The 15,496-nt window shown below is 45.5% G+C and overlaps 1 protein-coding gene across 2 annotated transcripts in view; it reads left to right on the forward strand.

Annotated features, from left to right (window-relative positions):
• The window catches only part of LOC129860972 (semaphorin-3ab-like), a 33,080-nt gene extending 25,151 nt beyond the window's left edge, over positions 1-7,929 (forward strand). The window contains exons 10-17 of one of the 2 annotated variants that reach the window (XM_055931951.1): positions 229-373; positions 2,655-2,874; positions 2,961-3,049; positions 3,170-3,211; positions 3,782-3,936; positions 4,248-4,309; positions 5,968-6,110; positions 6,288-7,929. In XM_055931951.1, the coding sequence (XP_055787926.1) occupies positions 229-373; positions 2,655-2,874; positions 2,961-3,049; positions 3,170-3,211; positions 3,782-3,936; positions 4,248-4,309; positions 5,968-6,110; positions 6,288-6,746 (1,315 nt within the window). In that variant the 3' untranslated portion in view covers positions 6,747-7,929. Of the gene's footprint in view, positions 1-228; positions 374-2,654; positions 2,875-2,960; positions 3,050-3,169; positions 3,212-3,778; positions 3,937-4,247; positions 4,310-5,967; positions 6,111-6,287 lie in introns of both variants that reach the window. The other variant, XM_055931950.1, reaches the window with a different exon arrangement.
• The last annotated feature ends 7,567 nt before the right edge of the window (positions 7,930-15,496 follow it).

Genomic DNA, 15,496 nt, shown 5'->3' on the forward strand with positions numbered 1-15,496 from the left:
GCTACAGTAGTCATTTACAACATTAACGATGTCTACACTGTATTTATGATCAATTTGTAAGTCGCTCTGGATAAGAGCGTCTGCTAAATGACTTAAATGTAAATGTAAATGTAATGATCAATTTGATGTTATTTTAACAGACAAAAAAATTGCTTTTCTTTCAAAAACAGTTGACAGTTGATTGAAAGGTAATAATGACTGACGCACTATCTCCTCTCTTCCCCACAGTGACGTTCTGAATGGTTCGGCGGTGTGTGTGTACCACCTGCAGGACGTGGTAAGGGCCTTCAAAGGAAACTTCTACCACAAGGAGGGACCGCAGTACAAGTGGGCCGAGTTCACAGGAAAGGTCCCCTATCCAAGACCTGGCACAGTAAGTTCTCTACTAATGAGCTGTCATTCCCTGTCCATCATTACTCACCATATTCTGATTCGTCAAGTTACAGTGGCAAGAAAAAGTACAGTTGAAGTCAGAAGTTTATATACACGTTAGCCAAATACATTTAAACTCAGTTTTTCACAATTCCTGACATTTAATCCGAGTAAAAATTCCCTGTCTTAGGTCAGTTAGGATCACCACTTTATTTTAAGAATGTGAAATGTCAGAATAATAGTAGAGAGAATGATTTATTTCAGCTATTATTTATTTCATCACATCCCCAGTGGGTCAGAAGTTTACATACACTCAATAAGTATTTGGTAGCATTGCCTTTAAATTGTTTAACTTGGGTCAAACCTTTAGAGTAAACATCCACAAGCTTCCCACAATAAGTTGGGTGAATTTTGGCCCATTCCTCCTGACAGAGCTGGTGTAACTGAGTCAGGTTTGTAGGCCTCCTTGCTCGCACACGCTTTTTCAGTTCTGCCCACACATTTGCTATGGGATTGAGGTCAGGGCTTTTTGATGGCCACTCCAATACCTTGACTTTGTTGTCCTTAAGCCATTTTGCCACAACTTTGAAATTATGCTTGGGGTCATTGTCCATTTGGAAGACCCATTTGCGACCAAGCTTTAACTCCCTGACTGATGTCTTGAGATGTTGCTTCAATATATCCACATCATTTTCCTGCCTCATGATGCCATTTATTTTCTGAAGTGCACCAGTCCCTCCTGCAGCAAAGCACCCCCATAACATGATGCTGCCACCCCCGTGCTTCACGGCTGGGATGGTGTTCTTCGGCTTCCAAGCCTCCCCCTTTTTCCTCCAAACATAACAATGGCCGTTATGGCCAAACAATTCTATTTTTGTTTCATCAGACCAGAGGACATTTCTCCAAAATTGTCCCCATGTGCAGTTGCAAATCGTAGTCTGGCTTTTTATGGCGGTTTTGGAGCAGTGGCTTCTTCCTTGTTGAGTGGCCTTTCAGGTTATGTCGATATAGGACTTGTTTTACTGTGGATATAGATACTTTTGTACCTGTTTCCTCCGGCATATTCACAAGGTCCTTTGCTGTTGTTCTGGGATTGATTTGCACTTTTTGCACCAAAGTACGTTCATCTCTAGGAGACAGAACGCGCCTCCTTCGGTATGATGGCTGCATGGTCCCATGGTGTTTATACTTGCATACTATTTTTTGTACAGATGAACGTAGTACCTTCAGGTGTTTGGAAATTGCTCCCAAGGATGAACCAGACTTGTGGAGGTCTACAGTTTGTCTTGGCTGATTTCTTTTGATTTTCCCATGATGTCAAGCAAAGAGGCACTGAGTTAGAAGGTAGGCCTTGAAATACATCCACAGGTACATCTCCACTTGACAAAAATTATGTCAATTAGACAATCAGAAGCTTCTAAAGCCATGACATAATCTTCTGGAAAAATGAATTCTCAAGTTTATCAAGACATTTTTCAGGAGAATATTAGGCTCTCTGTCCGCCAATTGAAGCTCAACAGAAATTGGGTGATGCAACAGGACAATGACACAAAACACAGAGGTAAATCAACAACAGATTGGCTTCGCAGAAGAAAATATGCCTTCTTGAGTGGCCCAGTCCTGACCTCAACCTGATTAAGATGCTGTGGCATGATCTTAAGAGAGCAGTTCACACCAGACATTCCACGAGTATTGCTGAACTGAAACAGTTTTGTAAAGAGGAATGGTCCAGAATTCCTCCTGACCATTGTGCAGGTCTGATCTGCAACTACAGAAAATGTTTGGTTGAGGTTATTGCTGCTAAAGGAGGGTCAACCAGTTATTGAATCCAAGGTTTCACTTTTTCCACCCTGCACTGTAAATGTTTACATGGTGTGTTCAATAAAGACATGAAAAGAAACCGTATAATTGTTTGTGTGTTATTAGTTTAAGCAGACTGTGCTTGTCTATTTGTTGTAACCTAGATGAAGATCAGATCAAATTTTATCACCAATTTATTCAGAAATCCAGGTATTTCCAAAGGGTTCACATACCTTTTCTTGCCACTGTATACTGAATGTAGCTGAAGACGAGGCTCTCTACCAGTCAAATTAAGGAATACAAGCACTATCTTTGACCCAACTCAAGCTCAACAACAATTCTAGTCCAAAGGCACAACTTTTTACAACTCTTCTCAACCTTAACTTGATCCCAACTTTAACCATGTTTTGCCCAACTCTTTCCATTTCATTGAATGCTTGATGCCAATGCAGCTCTCTTTTTCTCTCTCCCTCTCCCTTCAGTGTCCCAGCAGTACATACGGTAGCTACAGCTCCACCCGGGAGTACCCTGATGATGTCATCTTCTTCAGCCGTACCCACCCTCTGCTGCAGGAAGCAGTGCTGCCGCAGGGAGGGCGCCCCCTGTTGGTCAGGGTGGGAGTGCACTACAAATTCAGCCGACTGCTCGTGGACCGAGTAGAGGCAGTGGACGGACAGTATGATGTCCTGTTCATCGGCACAGGTGTGGGGATAGATTTTGTGTATGTGTGCGTGCGCGTGAGTGTGTGTTTGAGTACAGTACAAGCAGGAGTGTCCTCTGTGTTGCAGACTCGGGCCAGGTGCTGAAGTCTATCCCTCTCCCTAAAGAACACGGTGTCACCCAGGAGGTTACCCTGGAGCAGCTGCAGGTCTTTCAGGTACAAGTTCGTTGTATCCTTACTTTGACAAATCTGTAGTTTTAGATCCTTTTTTGACATATCTGTAGTTTCTTCAGTTGTCTGGTTTACCCTAACACTTGTTCCCCTCTCCCACCACAGCACAAGTCACCTGTGACTACCATGACACTGTCCAAGAAAAAGGTAAGAATGACGCATATATACCCTCCCCCCCAAACACACACAAAGCTCCCCATCTTATATCTCCAAGAAGAGCTTAATCACTGGTTGCTATGGTAACCACAGAGCGATGAGGAATCCTACTGGGCACAGACTCAATCCACCGTCTATTCCATGTTAGTTCAAAGTAATTTCATTGAAATGACATGGAAACAACTTTGATTTAACCAGTTTGTGCCCAGTGGGCTGGTGCACATTGAGATGGTGAATCTACATCGACACACGTAAACATGCTCTGTAGCAGTCAGTCTCAGTCGTGTGTGAATTTGGAAAGTATGAATCAGCGAAGGCATAAATCCTGAAATAACTGACGGTTGTGGCATCTGCTCTCTCAGCCATTTTATAATGATGTTTTTCTTCTCTTTTTTCTTTTTTCTTTGTGTGTGTGTGTGTGTGTGTGTGTGTGTGTGTGTGTGTGTGTGTGTGTGTGTGTGTGTGTGTGTGTGTGTGTGTGTGTGTGTGTGTGTGTGTGTGTGTGTGTGTGTGTGTGTGTGTGTGTGTGTGTGTGTGTGTGTGTCTGTGTGACTACAGCAGTGGCTGTTTGTGGGTTCTGCGGAGGGTGTGGCACAGTTGGCTCTGTTCCAGTGTGAGCTGTACGGCCAGGCCTGCACTGAATGTTGTCTGGCCAGAGATCCCTACTGCACCTGGGACGGACACGCCTGCAGCCCCTTCATGCCCATTGCACGCAGGTGGACATGCTCAGCTCACACTCAACCCAGACTTATAATCCAACACTTACACTGAATATCTAGCTAGCACTTCACACAGTTACAGTATAGAACTACAGTAGAAACTCAACATGAATAAGCATGGTTTTAAAATAGAGGAAAATAAAGTTGTAAGTTTAAGTCTATGACATGCCAGCTCACTCTCATATACCCAGTACCCACTCATCCAATACATGTCTATGTAGCTATAGGCCTGCCCTACTCATAAATGCTCACATTTAGTGCATACTCTTATCTAACATGATGTATTTTTTGGTGTCCTCTCACCGAAGGAGGAACGCTCGTCAGGTTGGTGATGAGGAAGACCCTCTGACACAGTGTGTCAGACAGGGAGGTGAGCAGAGACTGTCAGAAGCCGCACCCCCACAGACATACAGTACCAGTCAAAACGTTTGGACACACCTACTCATTCAAGGGTTTTTCTTTATTTTTACTATTTCCTACATTGTAGAATAATAGTGAAGACATCAAAACTATGAAATAACACATATGGAATCATGTAGTAACCAAAAAAAGTGTTAAATAAATCAACATATATTTAATATTTGAGATTCTTCAAAGTAGCCACCCTTTGCCTTTATGACAGGCATTCTCTCAACCAGCTTCAAGAGGAATGCTTTATCAACAGTCTTGAAGGAGTTCCTACATATGCTGAGCACAGCGGTCCAACTCATCCCAAATCATCTCAATTGGTTTGAGGTTGGGTGATTGTGAAGGCCAGGTCATCTGATGCAGCACTCCATCACTCTCCTTCTTGGTCAAATAGCCCTTACACAGCCTGTAAAGTGTGTTTGTCCTGTTGAAAACCGAATGATAGTCCCACTAAGTGCAAACCAGATGGGATGGTGTATCATTGCAGAATGCTGTGGTAGCCATGCTGGTTAAGTGTGCCTTGATTTCTAAACAAGTCACCGATAGTGTCACCAGCAACGCACCCCCACACCATTACACCTCCTCCTCCATGTTTCACGGTGGGAACCATACATACGGGGATCATCCGTTCACCTACACTCTACTCTGCATCTCACAAAGACACGGCGGTTGGAACCAAAAATCTCAAATTTGGACTCATCAGACTAAAGGACAGATTTCCACCAGTCTCATGTCCATTGCTCATGTTTCTTGGCTCAAGCAAGTCTCTTCTTATTATTGGTGTCGTTTAGTAGTGGTTTCTTTGCAGCTATTCTACCATGAAGGCCTAATTTACACAGTCTCCTCTGAACAGTTGATGTTGAGATGTGTCTGTTACTTGAACTCTGTGAAGCATTTTTTTGGGCTGCAATTTCTGAGGCCGGTAACTCTAATGAACTTATCCTCTGCATCAGAGGTAACTCTGGGTCTTCCTTTCCTGTGCCGGTCCTCATGAGAGCCAGTTTCATCATAGCACTTGATGGTTTTTGCGACTGCTCTTGGAGAAACTTTCAAAGTTCTTGAAATTTTCCCTATTGACTGACCTTCATGTCTTAAAGTAATGATGGACTATCATTTCTCTTTGCTTATTTGAGCTGTTCTTGCCATAGTATGGACTTGGTCTTTTACCAAATAGGGCTATCTTCTGTATACCACCCCTACCTTGTCACAACATTACTGATTGGCTCTAATGCATTAAGAAGGAAAGAAATTCCACAAATTAACTTTTAACAAGGCACACCTGTTAATTGAAATGCATTCCAGGTGACTACCTCATGAAGCTAGTTGAGAGAATGCCAAGAGTGTGCAAAGCTGTCATCAAGGCAAAGGGTGGCTACTTTTAAGAGTCTCAAATATAAAATATACTTTGATTTGTTTAACACTTTTTTGGTTACTTCTTGATTCCATATGTGTTATTTCATAGTTTTGATGTCTTCATTATTGTTTTACAACGTAGAAAATAGTAAAAATATAGAAAAACCCTTGAATGAGTAGGTGTTCAAACCTTTGACTGGTAATGTATACTAGCTTGGGTTTCTATATAGAGCAGACCTTGTGACATTTTTCTCTGTCTCTGTTCAGCTGGTCTGCAGGTGAAAGCAGAGCAGAGGATGATGATGGTTGCTGAGGGTAACAGCACCTATCTAGAGTGCATGCCCAAATCCCGACATGCAGCCGTCACCTGGTACATACAGGCAGGAGAGAACAGCCCTGAACTGCATCAGGTACATACTGACACAAAGGCAGTTACACACACACGCACGCACGCACGCACGCACGCACGCACACACACACACACACACACACACACACACACACACACACACACACACACACACACACACACACACACACACACACACACGCTGGCCTACACACTCACACTCTTCTCTGTGTTGCAGTTGCAGTCAGGAGAGCAGCTGGTGGTGATTGAGAGAGGTGTTCTGATCCGTCAGGCCGAGACGGGTCACTCTGGCGTGTACCACTGTCAACTGGAGGAGCATGGCTTCCGTTGGACTGCCGTCACCATCCGTCTGAGTGTGTGGAGCCCCTCCCGTGCCCTCTCCTGGTCCTCTAACAACCCCAACCCAAGCCCAGATGCCTCCCAGCCCTGGTACCAGGACGTCATGGCCCTCATCCATCCCAGCAGCCTGGAGAAGCACTGTCAGAGGCTGAGTTTCCGACAACGCCGGAACCGCAACCGTGACCGCGACCAGGATCAGACCAAGGACACCAACCGCAAGACAGGGGACGGCCCCAGGGGCGAGAGGCACAAACATGGAGGCCGAGGTGGAGGTGGAGGAGGAGGCGGGAGGAAGAGCAGGAGCAAACCCCAACAGAGGTCTCCACGAAGTGCTTAGATGCTCTAATGCCTACGACATGCTTTCTTCTGACTTACACCTTCAAACACTGTCTCACTCTCTCAAAGACACACACACACATTTACAAAAACACATATTCATGTAGATTGGGGACATAGGAGGTTCAGTGTGGGCTGGACTCAGAAATGTGAATGTGGTTGCGTAGCGTGTTGTATGAAGGATACACAACATGTCCAAGAGACTGGTGAGGAATATATTAAGGCATGAAGAGGACCTGGAAGAATGTGGTGTCTCATAAGACACAGTATCTGAACTTGTCTGAGGAACTGACTGGGTCTAATGTACAGAGAAAAAAAAATGCCCTGAAGGTGAAGCTAGCTGGGATCTGTCCTAACGAAAGACAGAGAGGGAGTCAAAAGGACTCTAGCACGTGAGAGAGACTTATGTGTCTCTGAGGCACAACATTTGTGATTTGTCTTCGATGTTTAATGTAAAAAAAAATCTTATTTAACTTTGTGTCGTATTTATTTCTGTTTTGAATAAAAAGGTTTGTTTCAGTAGTTGTATAAGGTCAGTATTCAGTAAATGCTCTGTGGTGTTCATCAGGATTTTAACTCAAGCTTGACTCCACATAACTGGCATCATTGATGCTGGGTGTGTTTGACATTAGTGCATCAGAGGAATTAAAAGGGGGAAATCTGAGTCAAACTAGCAAGACTGCCAAAATGACATGCAGCAGAGCTAAAGCACTTTTAATGCTGTAGAAAAATAAACTTTACTTTTATGTTCTGGAGCAGCTGCATAAAAGCAGAGAGAGACGGAGACATTTTTAATGTTGTCATACTTCTTTACTGAGCAAGGTCCTCGCATGTGTGTGTGTGTGTGTGTGTGTGTGTGTGTGTGTGTGTGTGTGTGTGTGTGTGTGTGTGTGTGTGTGTGTGTGTGTGTGTGTGTGTGTGTGTGTGTGTGTGTGTGTGTGTGTGTGTGTGTGTGTGTGGGTGTGTGTGTACTTTATTCACTACCATAAAGTATGATGGAAAGTATTTTATAATGAAACATGTAATGTTGATGCTTTCCTCAAAGACCTTGTTCAGATCCTTCCCTGATTCATTATGCGCTCAAGTATTTAATTGTGTAGCGTATATTTATATCTCTGTGCCAATATTTATTTCATGTGATTTTCCAAATTGACTTTAAAATTAAATCAAATGTTTTCAATTGATCTCGCCCAAGTTAAGGAAACACCCAATGTAAATATTCAATTCTGCCAGTATGTTTTCATACTTTTCCTTTTTGTGCTATAGGAAACCTGTCAATCAACAATAGGAGACATACACGCACACATACAGTGCATTCGGAAAGTATTCAGACACCTTGACTTTTCCCACATTTTGTTATGATACAGCCTTACTCAAAAATGGATAAACAACTTTTTACAGATCATCAATCTACACACAATACCACATAATGACAAAGCAAAAACAGGTTTTTAGATTTCTTTGCTAATTTATTACAAATGAAAAACAGAAATACCTTATTTACATAAGAAATCAGACCCTTTGCTATGAGACTCGAAATTAAGCTCAGGTGCATCCTGTTTCCATTGATCATCCTTGAGATGTTTCTACATCTTGATTGGAGTCCACCTGTGGTAAATTCAATTGATTGGACATGATTTAGAAAGGCACACACCTGTCTAGATAAGGTCCCACAGGTGACAGTGCATCTTAGAGCAAAAACCAAGCCATGAGGTCAAGGGAATGTCCGTAGAGCTCCGAGACAGGATTGTGTCAAGGCACAGATCTGGGGAAGGGTACCAAAAAATGTCTGCAGCATTGAAGGTCCCCAAGAACACAGTGGCCTCCATCATTCTTAAATGGAAAAAGTTTGGAACCACCAAGACTCTTCCTAGAAGGAGGTGACCAAGAACCTGATGGTCATTCTGACAGAGCTCCAGAGTTCCTCTGTGGAGATGGGAGAACCTTCCAGAAGGACAACCATCTCTGCAGCACTCCACCAATCAGGCCTTTATGGTAGAGTGGCCAGACGGAAGCCCACTTGGAGTTTGCCAAAAGGCCCCTAAAGGACTCTCAAACCATGAGAAACAAGATTCTCTGGTCTGATGAAACCAAGATTTAACTCTTTGGCCTGAATGAGAAGTGTCACGTCTGGAGGTAACCTGGCGCCATCCCTATGGGGAAGCATGGTAGCGGCAGCATCATGCTCTGGAGATGTTTTTCAGCGGCATGGACTGGGAGACTAGTCAGGATCAAGGGAAAGATGAACGGAGGAAGGTACAGAGAGATCCTTGATGAAAACATGCTCCAGAGCGCTCAGGACCTCAAACTGGGGCAAAGGTTTACCTTCCAAAAGGACAACGACCCTAAGCACACAGCCAAGACAACGCAGGAGTGGCTTCGGGACAAGTCTCTGAATGTCCTTGAGTGGGACAGCCAGAGCCTGGACTTGAACCGAATCGAACATCTCTGGAGAGACCTGAAAATAGCTGTGCAGCAACGCTCCCCATCCAACCTGACAGAGGTTGAGAATCTGCAGAGAAGCATGGGAGAATCCCCCCAAATACAAGTGTGCCAAACTTGTAGCGTCATACCCAAGAAGACTCAAGGCTGAAATCGCTGCCAAAGGTGCTTCAACAAAGTTCTGAGTAAAGGGTCTGAATACTTAAGTACTGAATACAAAAGTTTGGACACACTTACTCATTCAAGGATTTTTCTTTATTTTTACTATTGTCACGTTCCTGACCTATTTATGTTAGTTTTTGTGTGTTAGTTGGTCAGGACGTGAGGTTGGGTGGGCATTCTATGTTATCTGTTTCTATGTTGGTTTTGGTTTGCCTGGTATGGCTCTTGATTAGAGGCAGGTGGTTTGCGTTTTCCTCTAATCAAGAGTCATATTTAGGTAGGGCATTCTCACTGTTTGTTTGTGGGTGATTGTCTCCTGTGTCAGTATGTTTGTTCGTACCACACTGGACTGTAGCGTTTGTTTGTTTCGTTTTCGTTTCGATGTCGTCTGTTTCCTGTACGTAAGTTTATGTTTAGTTATGTAAGTTTATGTTCAGGTTTCGTCAACGTCGTTTTGTTATTTTGTAGTTTGAAAGTGTTTTGTTTTCGTTTCGTGTTTGCCATCATCGTTGTTTAATAAAGATGGCTTATTTCCCAAAGCCTGCGTTTTGGTCTGAGGATCCTTCTCTCCTCACCTCATCCGAGGATGAGGAGAGCGTCATCCGTTACAGAATCACCCAACAAGCTAAGACCAAGCGGCAAGGGAAAACGAAACGGAGTAAGGGACAGGAGAGAAAGGATTTCTGGACATGGGAGCAAATAATGAATGGAGAAGGTCCCTGGGCTAAGGCAGGAGAAAATCGCCGTCCCAAAGCTGAGCTGGAGGCACGGAGGAGAGCAGAGGCTACCGGGGAGAGGAACCGGAGCTATGAGGGAACGCGTCTGGCACGGAAGCCAAAAAAGCCCGTGAGTAATTCCCAAAAATTTCTTGGGGGGGGGCTAGGAGATAGTGGGCCAAGGGCAGGTAGGAGACCTGCGCCCACTTCCCAGGCTTACCGTGGAGAGCGGGAGTACGGGCAGGCGCCGTGTTACGCAGTAGAGCGCACGGTGTCTCCTGTACGAGTGCATAGCCCAGTGCGGGTTATTCCACCTCCCCGCACTGGTAGGGCTAGATTGGGTATTGAGCCAGGTGTCATGAGGCCGGCTCAACGCGTCTGGTCTCCAGTGCGTCTCCTCGGGCCGGCATACATGGCACCGGCCTTACGCATGGTTTCCCCCGGTTCGCCTACATAGCCCGGTGCGGGTTATTCCACCTCCCCGCACTGGTCGGGCAACCGGGAGTATTCAACCAGGTAAGGTTGGGCAAGCTCAATGCTCAAGAGTGCCAGTACGCCTCCACGGTCCGGTATTTCCGGCACCACCTCCCCGCCCCAGCCTAGTACCTACAGTGTATACACTACGCACTAGGCTACCAGTGCGTATCCTGAGCCCTGTTCCTCCTCCACGCACTCTCCCTGTAGTGCGTGTATCTAGCCCGGTGCCTCCAGTTCCGTCCCCACGCACTAAGCTACCAGTGCGTCTCCAGAGCCCTGAACCCACTGTATCTTCTCCCCCTACTAATCCTGATGTGCTTGTCCTCAGCCCGGTGTCACCAGTGCCGGTACCACGCATCAGGGATAGAGTAGGCTTTGAGAATACAGTGTGCCCTGTCCCTGCTCCCCGCACTAGTAGGAAGGTGCTTATCATTAGCACGGTGCCTCCAGTTCCGGCACCACGCACCAGGTCTACAGTGCGCCATATCCGGCCAGAGCCATCCGTCTCACCAGCGCCATCTGAGCCATCCGTCTCCCCAGCGCCATCTGAGCCATCCGTCTCCCCAGCGCCATCTGAGCCATCCGTCTCCCCAGCGCCATCTGAGCCATCCGTCTCCCCAGCGCCGTCTGAGCCATCCGTCTCCCCAGCGCCGTCTGAGCCATCCGTCTGCCAGGAGCCTGCAAAGCCGCCCGTCTGCCATGAGCCTGCAAAGCCGCCCGTCTGCCATGAGCCTACAGAGCCGTCAGCCAGACAGGAGCCGCTAGAGCCGTCAGCCAGACAGGAGCCGCTAGAGCCGTCAGCCAGACAGGATCCGCCAGAGCCGCCAACCAGACAGGATCTGCCAGAGCCGCCAACCAGACAGGATCTGCCAGAGCCGCCAACCAGACAGGATCTGCCAGAGCCGCCAACCAGACAGGATCTGCCAGAGCCGCCAACCAGACAGGATCTGCCAGAGCCGCCAGCGAGCCATGAGCAGCCAGAGCCGTCAGAGAGCCATGAGCAGCCAGAGCCGTCAGAGAGCCATGAGCAGCCAGAGCCGTCAGAGAGCCATGAGCAGCCAGAGCCGTCAGAGAGCCATGAGCAGCCAGAGCCGTCAGAGCGCCATGAGCGTCGAGAGCCGTCAGCCTGCCATGAGCGTCGAGAGCCGTCAGCCTGCCATGAGCGTCGAGAGCCGTCAGCCTGCCATGAGCGTCGAGAGCCGTCAGCCTGCCATGAGCGTCGAGAGCCGTCAGCCTGCCATGAGCGTCGAGAGCCGTCAGTCAGCCATGAGCTGCCCTTCAGCCTGAAAAGGCTAAATACCCAGAACTGCCCATCAGTCCAGAGCTGTCTCTCTGTCCGGAGCTGCCTTTCAGTCCGGAGTTGCCCCTCTATCCTGATCTCCCTCTCTATCTTCATCTACCTCTATATTCTTATCTATCCCTCTATCTTGATTTATCTCTCTGTCCCGGTGTTATCCTTATTAGGTATATTATTAAGAGAATTGTGTGGGGGAAAAAAGAGGGTGGACATTCTTGGAGGGAGGAAGTTAGGATGGATTATGGTGGGGTGGGAACCGCGCCCGGAGCCTGAGCCACCACCGTGGTTAGATGCCCACCCAGACCCTCCCCTAGACTTTGTGCTGGTGCGTCCGGAGTTCGCACCTTGTGGGGGGGGTACTGTCACGTTCCTGACCTATTTATGTTAGTTTTTGTGTGTTAGTTGGTCAGGACGTGAGGTTGGGTGGGCATTCTATGTTATCTGTTTCTATGTTGGTTTTGGTTTGCCTGGTATGGCTCTTGATTAGAGGCAGGTGGTTTGCGTTTTCCTCTAATCAAGAGTCATATTTAGGTAGGGCATTCTCACTGTTTGTTTGTGGGTGATTGTCTCCTGTGTCAGTATGTTTGTTCGTACCACACTGGACTGTAGCGTTTGTTTGTTTCGTTTTCGTTTCGATGTCGTCTGTTTCCTGTACGTAAGTTTATGTTTAGTTATGTAAGTTTATGTTCAGGTTTCGTCAACGTCGTTTTGTTATTTTGTAGTTTGAAAGTGTTTTGTTTTCGTTTCGTGTTTGCCATCATCGTTGTTTAATAAAGATGGCTTATTTCCCAAAGCCTGCGTTTTGGTCTGAGGATCCTACTCTCCTCACCTCATCCGAGGATGAGGAGAGCGTCATCCGTTACAACTATTTCCGTCATTGTAGAATAATACTAGGAAATTACACATATGGGATCATGTAGTAACCAAAAAAGTGTTCAACAAATCAAAATATATTTTATATTTGAGATTTTTCAAAGTAGCCACTCTTTGCCTTGATGACAGCTTGATGACAGCTTTGGGTCATTGTCCTGTTGAAAAACAAATGATAGTCCCGCTAAGCGCAAACCTGATGTGAGGGCGTATCGCTGCAGAATGATGTGGTAGTCATGCTGGTTAAGTGTGCCTTGAATTCTAAATAAATCACTGACAGTTTTACCAGCAAAGCAGCACCACACCATCACACCTCCTCCATGCGTCACGGTGGGAACCATACATGTGGAAATCATCCGTTCACCTACTCTGCGTCTCACAAAGACACCATGGGTGGAACCAAAAATCTAAAATTTGGACTCAGACTAAAGGACAGATTTCCACCCGTCTCATGTCCATTTCTCATGTTTCTTGGCCCAAGCAAGTCTCTTCTTCTTATTGGTGTCCTTTAGTAGAGGTTTCTTTGCAGCAATTTGACCATGAAGGCCTGATTCACGCAGTCTCCTCTGAACAGTTGATGTTGAGATGTGTCTGTTACTTGAGCTCTGTGAAGCATTTATTTGGGCTGCAATTTCTGAGGCCGGTAACTCTAATGAACTTATCCTCTGCAGCAGAGGTAGGTAACTGGGTCTTCCTTTCCTGTGGCTGTCCTCATGAGAGCCAGTTTTGTTTTAGCGCTTGATGGTTTTTGCAACTGCACTTGAAGAAACTTTCAAAGTTCTTGAAATGTTTTGCATTGACTGACCTCTATGTCTTAATGTAATAATAGACTGTTGTTTCTCTTTACTCATTTCAGCTGTTCTTGCCATAATATGGACTTGGTCTTTTACCAAATAGGGCCATCTTCTGTATACCACCTTTACCTTGTCAGAACACAACTGGTTGGCTCAAACGCATTAAGAAGAAAATAAATTCCACAAACTAACTTTTAACAAGGCACACCTGTTAATTGAAATGCATTCCAGATGTCTACCTTGTGAAGCTGGTTGAGAGAATGCCAAGAGTGTGCAAAGCTGTCATCAAGGCAAAGGGTGGCTACTTTGAAGAATCTCAAATATACTATTTATTTTGAGTTGTTTAACACTTTTTTGGTTACTACATGATTCCGTGTGTGTTATTTCATAGTTTGATGTCTTCACAACTACACAGTAGTTGTATCCAAGCTTTAGACTGGTACTGTATGTAAAAAATATAAATAAAACGTTTTTTGCTTTGTCTTTATGGGGTATTATGTGTAGATTAATTATGGGGGAAAACGATTTAATCAATTTTAGAATAAGGCTGTAACGTAACAAAATGTGGAAAAAGTGAAGGGGTCTGATTACTTCCGAATGCACTGTACACGCACATAGCGTGCAGACACAGGATAAATCTGAAATATTTATATCATCCAACTTTATTACTCCACATACACATTATCCATCATCGACTACTCACATTCCAATATTGTTCAATGCAAAATAATGCATTTGACATTATCCTGCTGTACAACCGCAAACATACAAAACATTAAGAACACCTTCCTAATATTGCTCTCGGAACAGCCTCAATTTGTTGGGGCATGGACTGTACAAGGTGTATAAAGTGTTCCACAGTGCTTCCCACGGTTGTGTCAAGTTGGCTGGATGTCCTTTAGGTGGTGGACCATTCTTGATACACACGGGAAAATGTTGAGGGTTAAAAACCCAGCTGCGTTTCAGTTCTTGACACACTCAGTCATGCCACAAGGCAAGACCCAGATGCAGACACAGGAGGCAGATGGTTGGAGTCTTACAATGTTTATTAATCCAAAGGGGTAGGCAAGAGAATGATCGAGGACAGGCAAAAAGGTAAAAACCAGATCAGAGTCCAGGAGGTACAGATTGGCAGACAGGCTCGTGGTCAAGGCAGGCAGAATGGTCAGGCAGGCGGGTACAAGGTCCAGAAACAGGCAAAGGTCAATACCGGGAGGACTAGAAAAAGGAGAATGCAAAAAGCAGGAGAACGGGAAAAACGCTGGTTGACTTGGAAACATACAAGACAAACTGGCACAGAGAGACAGGAAACACAGGGATAAATACACTGGGGAAAACAAGCAACATCTGGAGGGGGTGGAGACAATCACAAGGACAGGTGAAACTGATCATGGTGTAACACTCAAACCGGTGCGCCTGGCACGTACTACCATACCCCGTTCAAAGGCACTTAAATATTTTGTCTTGCCCATTCACCCTCTGAACAGCACACATACACAGTCCATGTCTCAATTGTCTCAAGACTTAAAAATCCTTCTTTAACCTGTCTCCTCCCCTTCATCTACACTGATTGAAGTGGATTTATCGGGTGACATCAGTAAGGGATCATAACTTTCACCTGGTCAGTCTGTCATAGAACGTTCCTAATGTTTTGTACACTCAGTGTATAACATGAGTATATAAATAATGAAATAGCAAAGTGGGTCTGACAAACAAGATATCCCATTAGGTCTGAACTGAATAAAGGAAACCACACATGAAAACATTTTCAGTGCATTGTGTCGTTGGGATGGTCATGGTTATGTTTGGGCGGATCTCAATCACTATGGTTCAGATGTGGCTGAACCTGCTCTCTGTCACGTTTGCGGTCTGTAAGCTGCTCCCGCACAGGACACCACATGGCTCAGGGCCTTTAGGTCTCCTCAAGTCCAACTGAGGCTTCATCTAAATTGTGGTGAGATAGCGTTTAAACATATGGTTTGTATATTGTGTG

Source organism: Salvelinus fontinalis, chromosome 8, assembly GCF_029448725.1.
Source record: "Salvelinus fontinalis isolate EN_2023a chromosome 8, ASM2944872v1, whole genome shotgun sequence".
Taxonomy (NCBI): Eukaryota; Metazoa; Chordata; class Actinopteri; order Salmoniformes; family Salmonidae; genus Salvelinus; species Salvelinus fontinalis.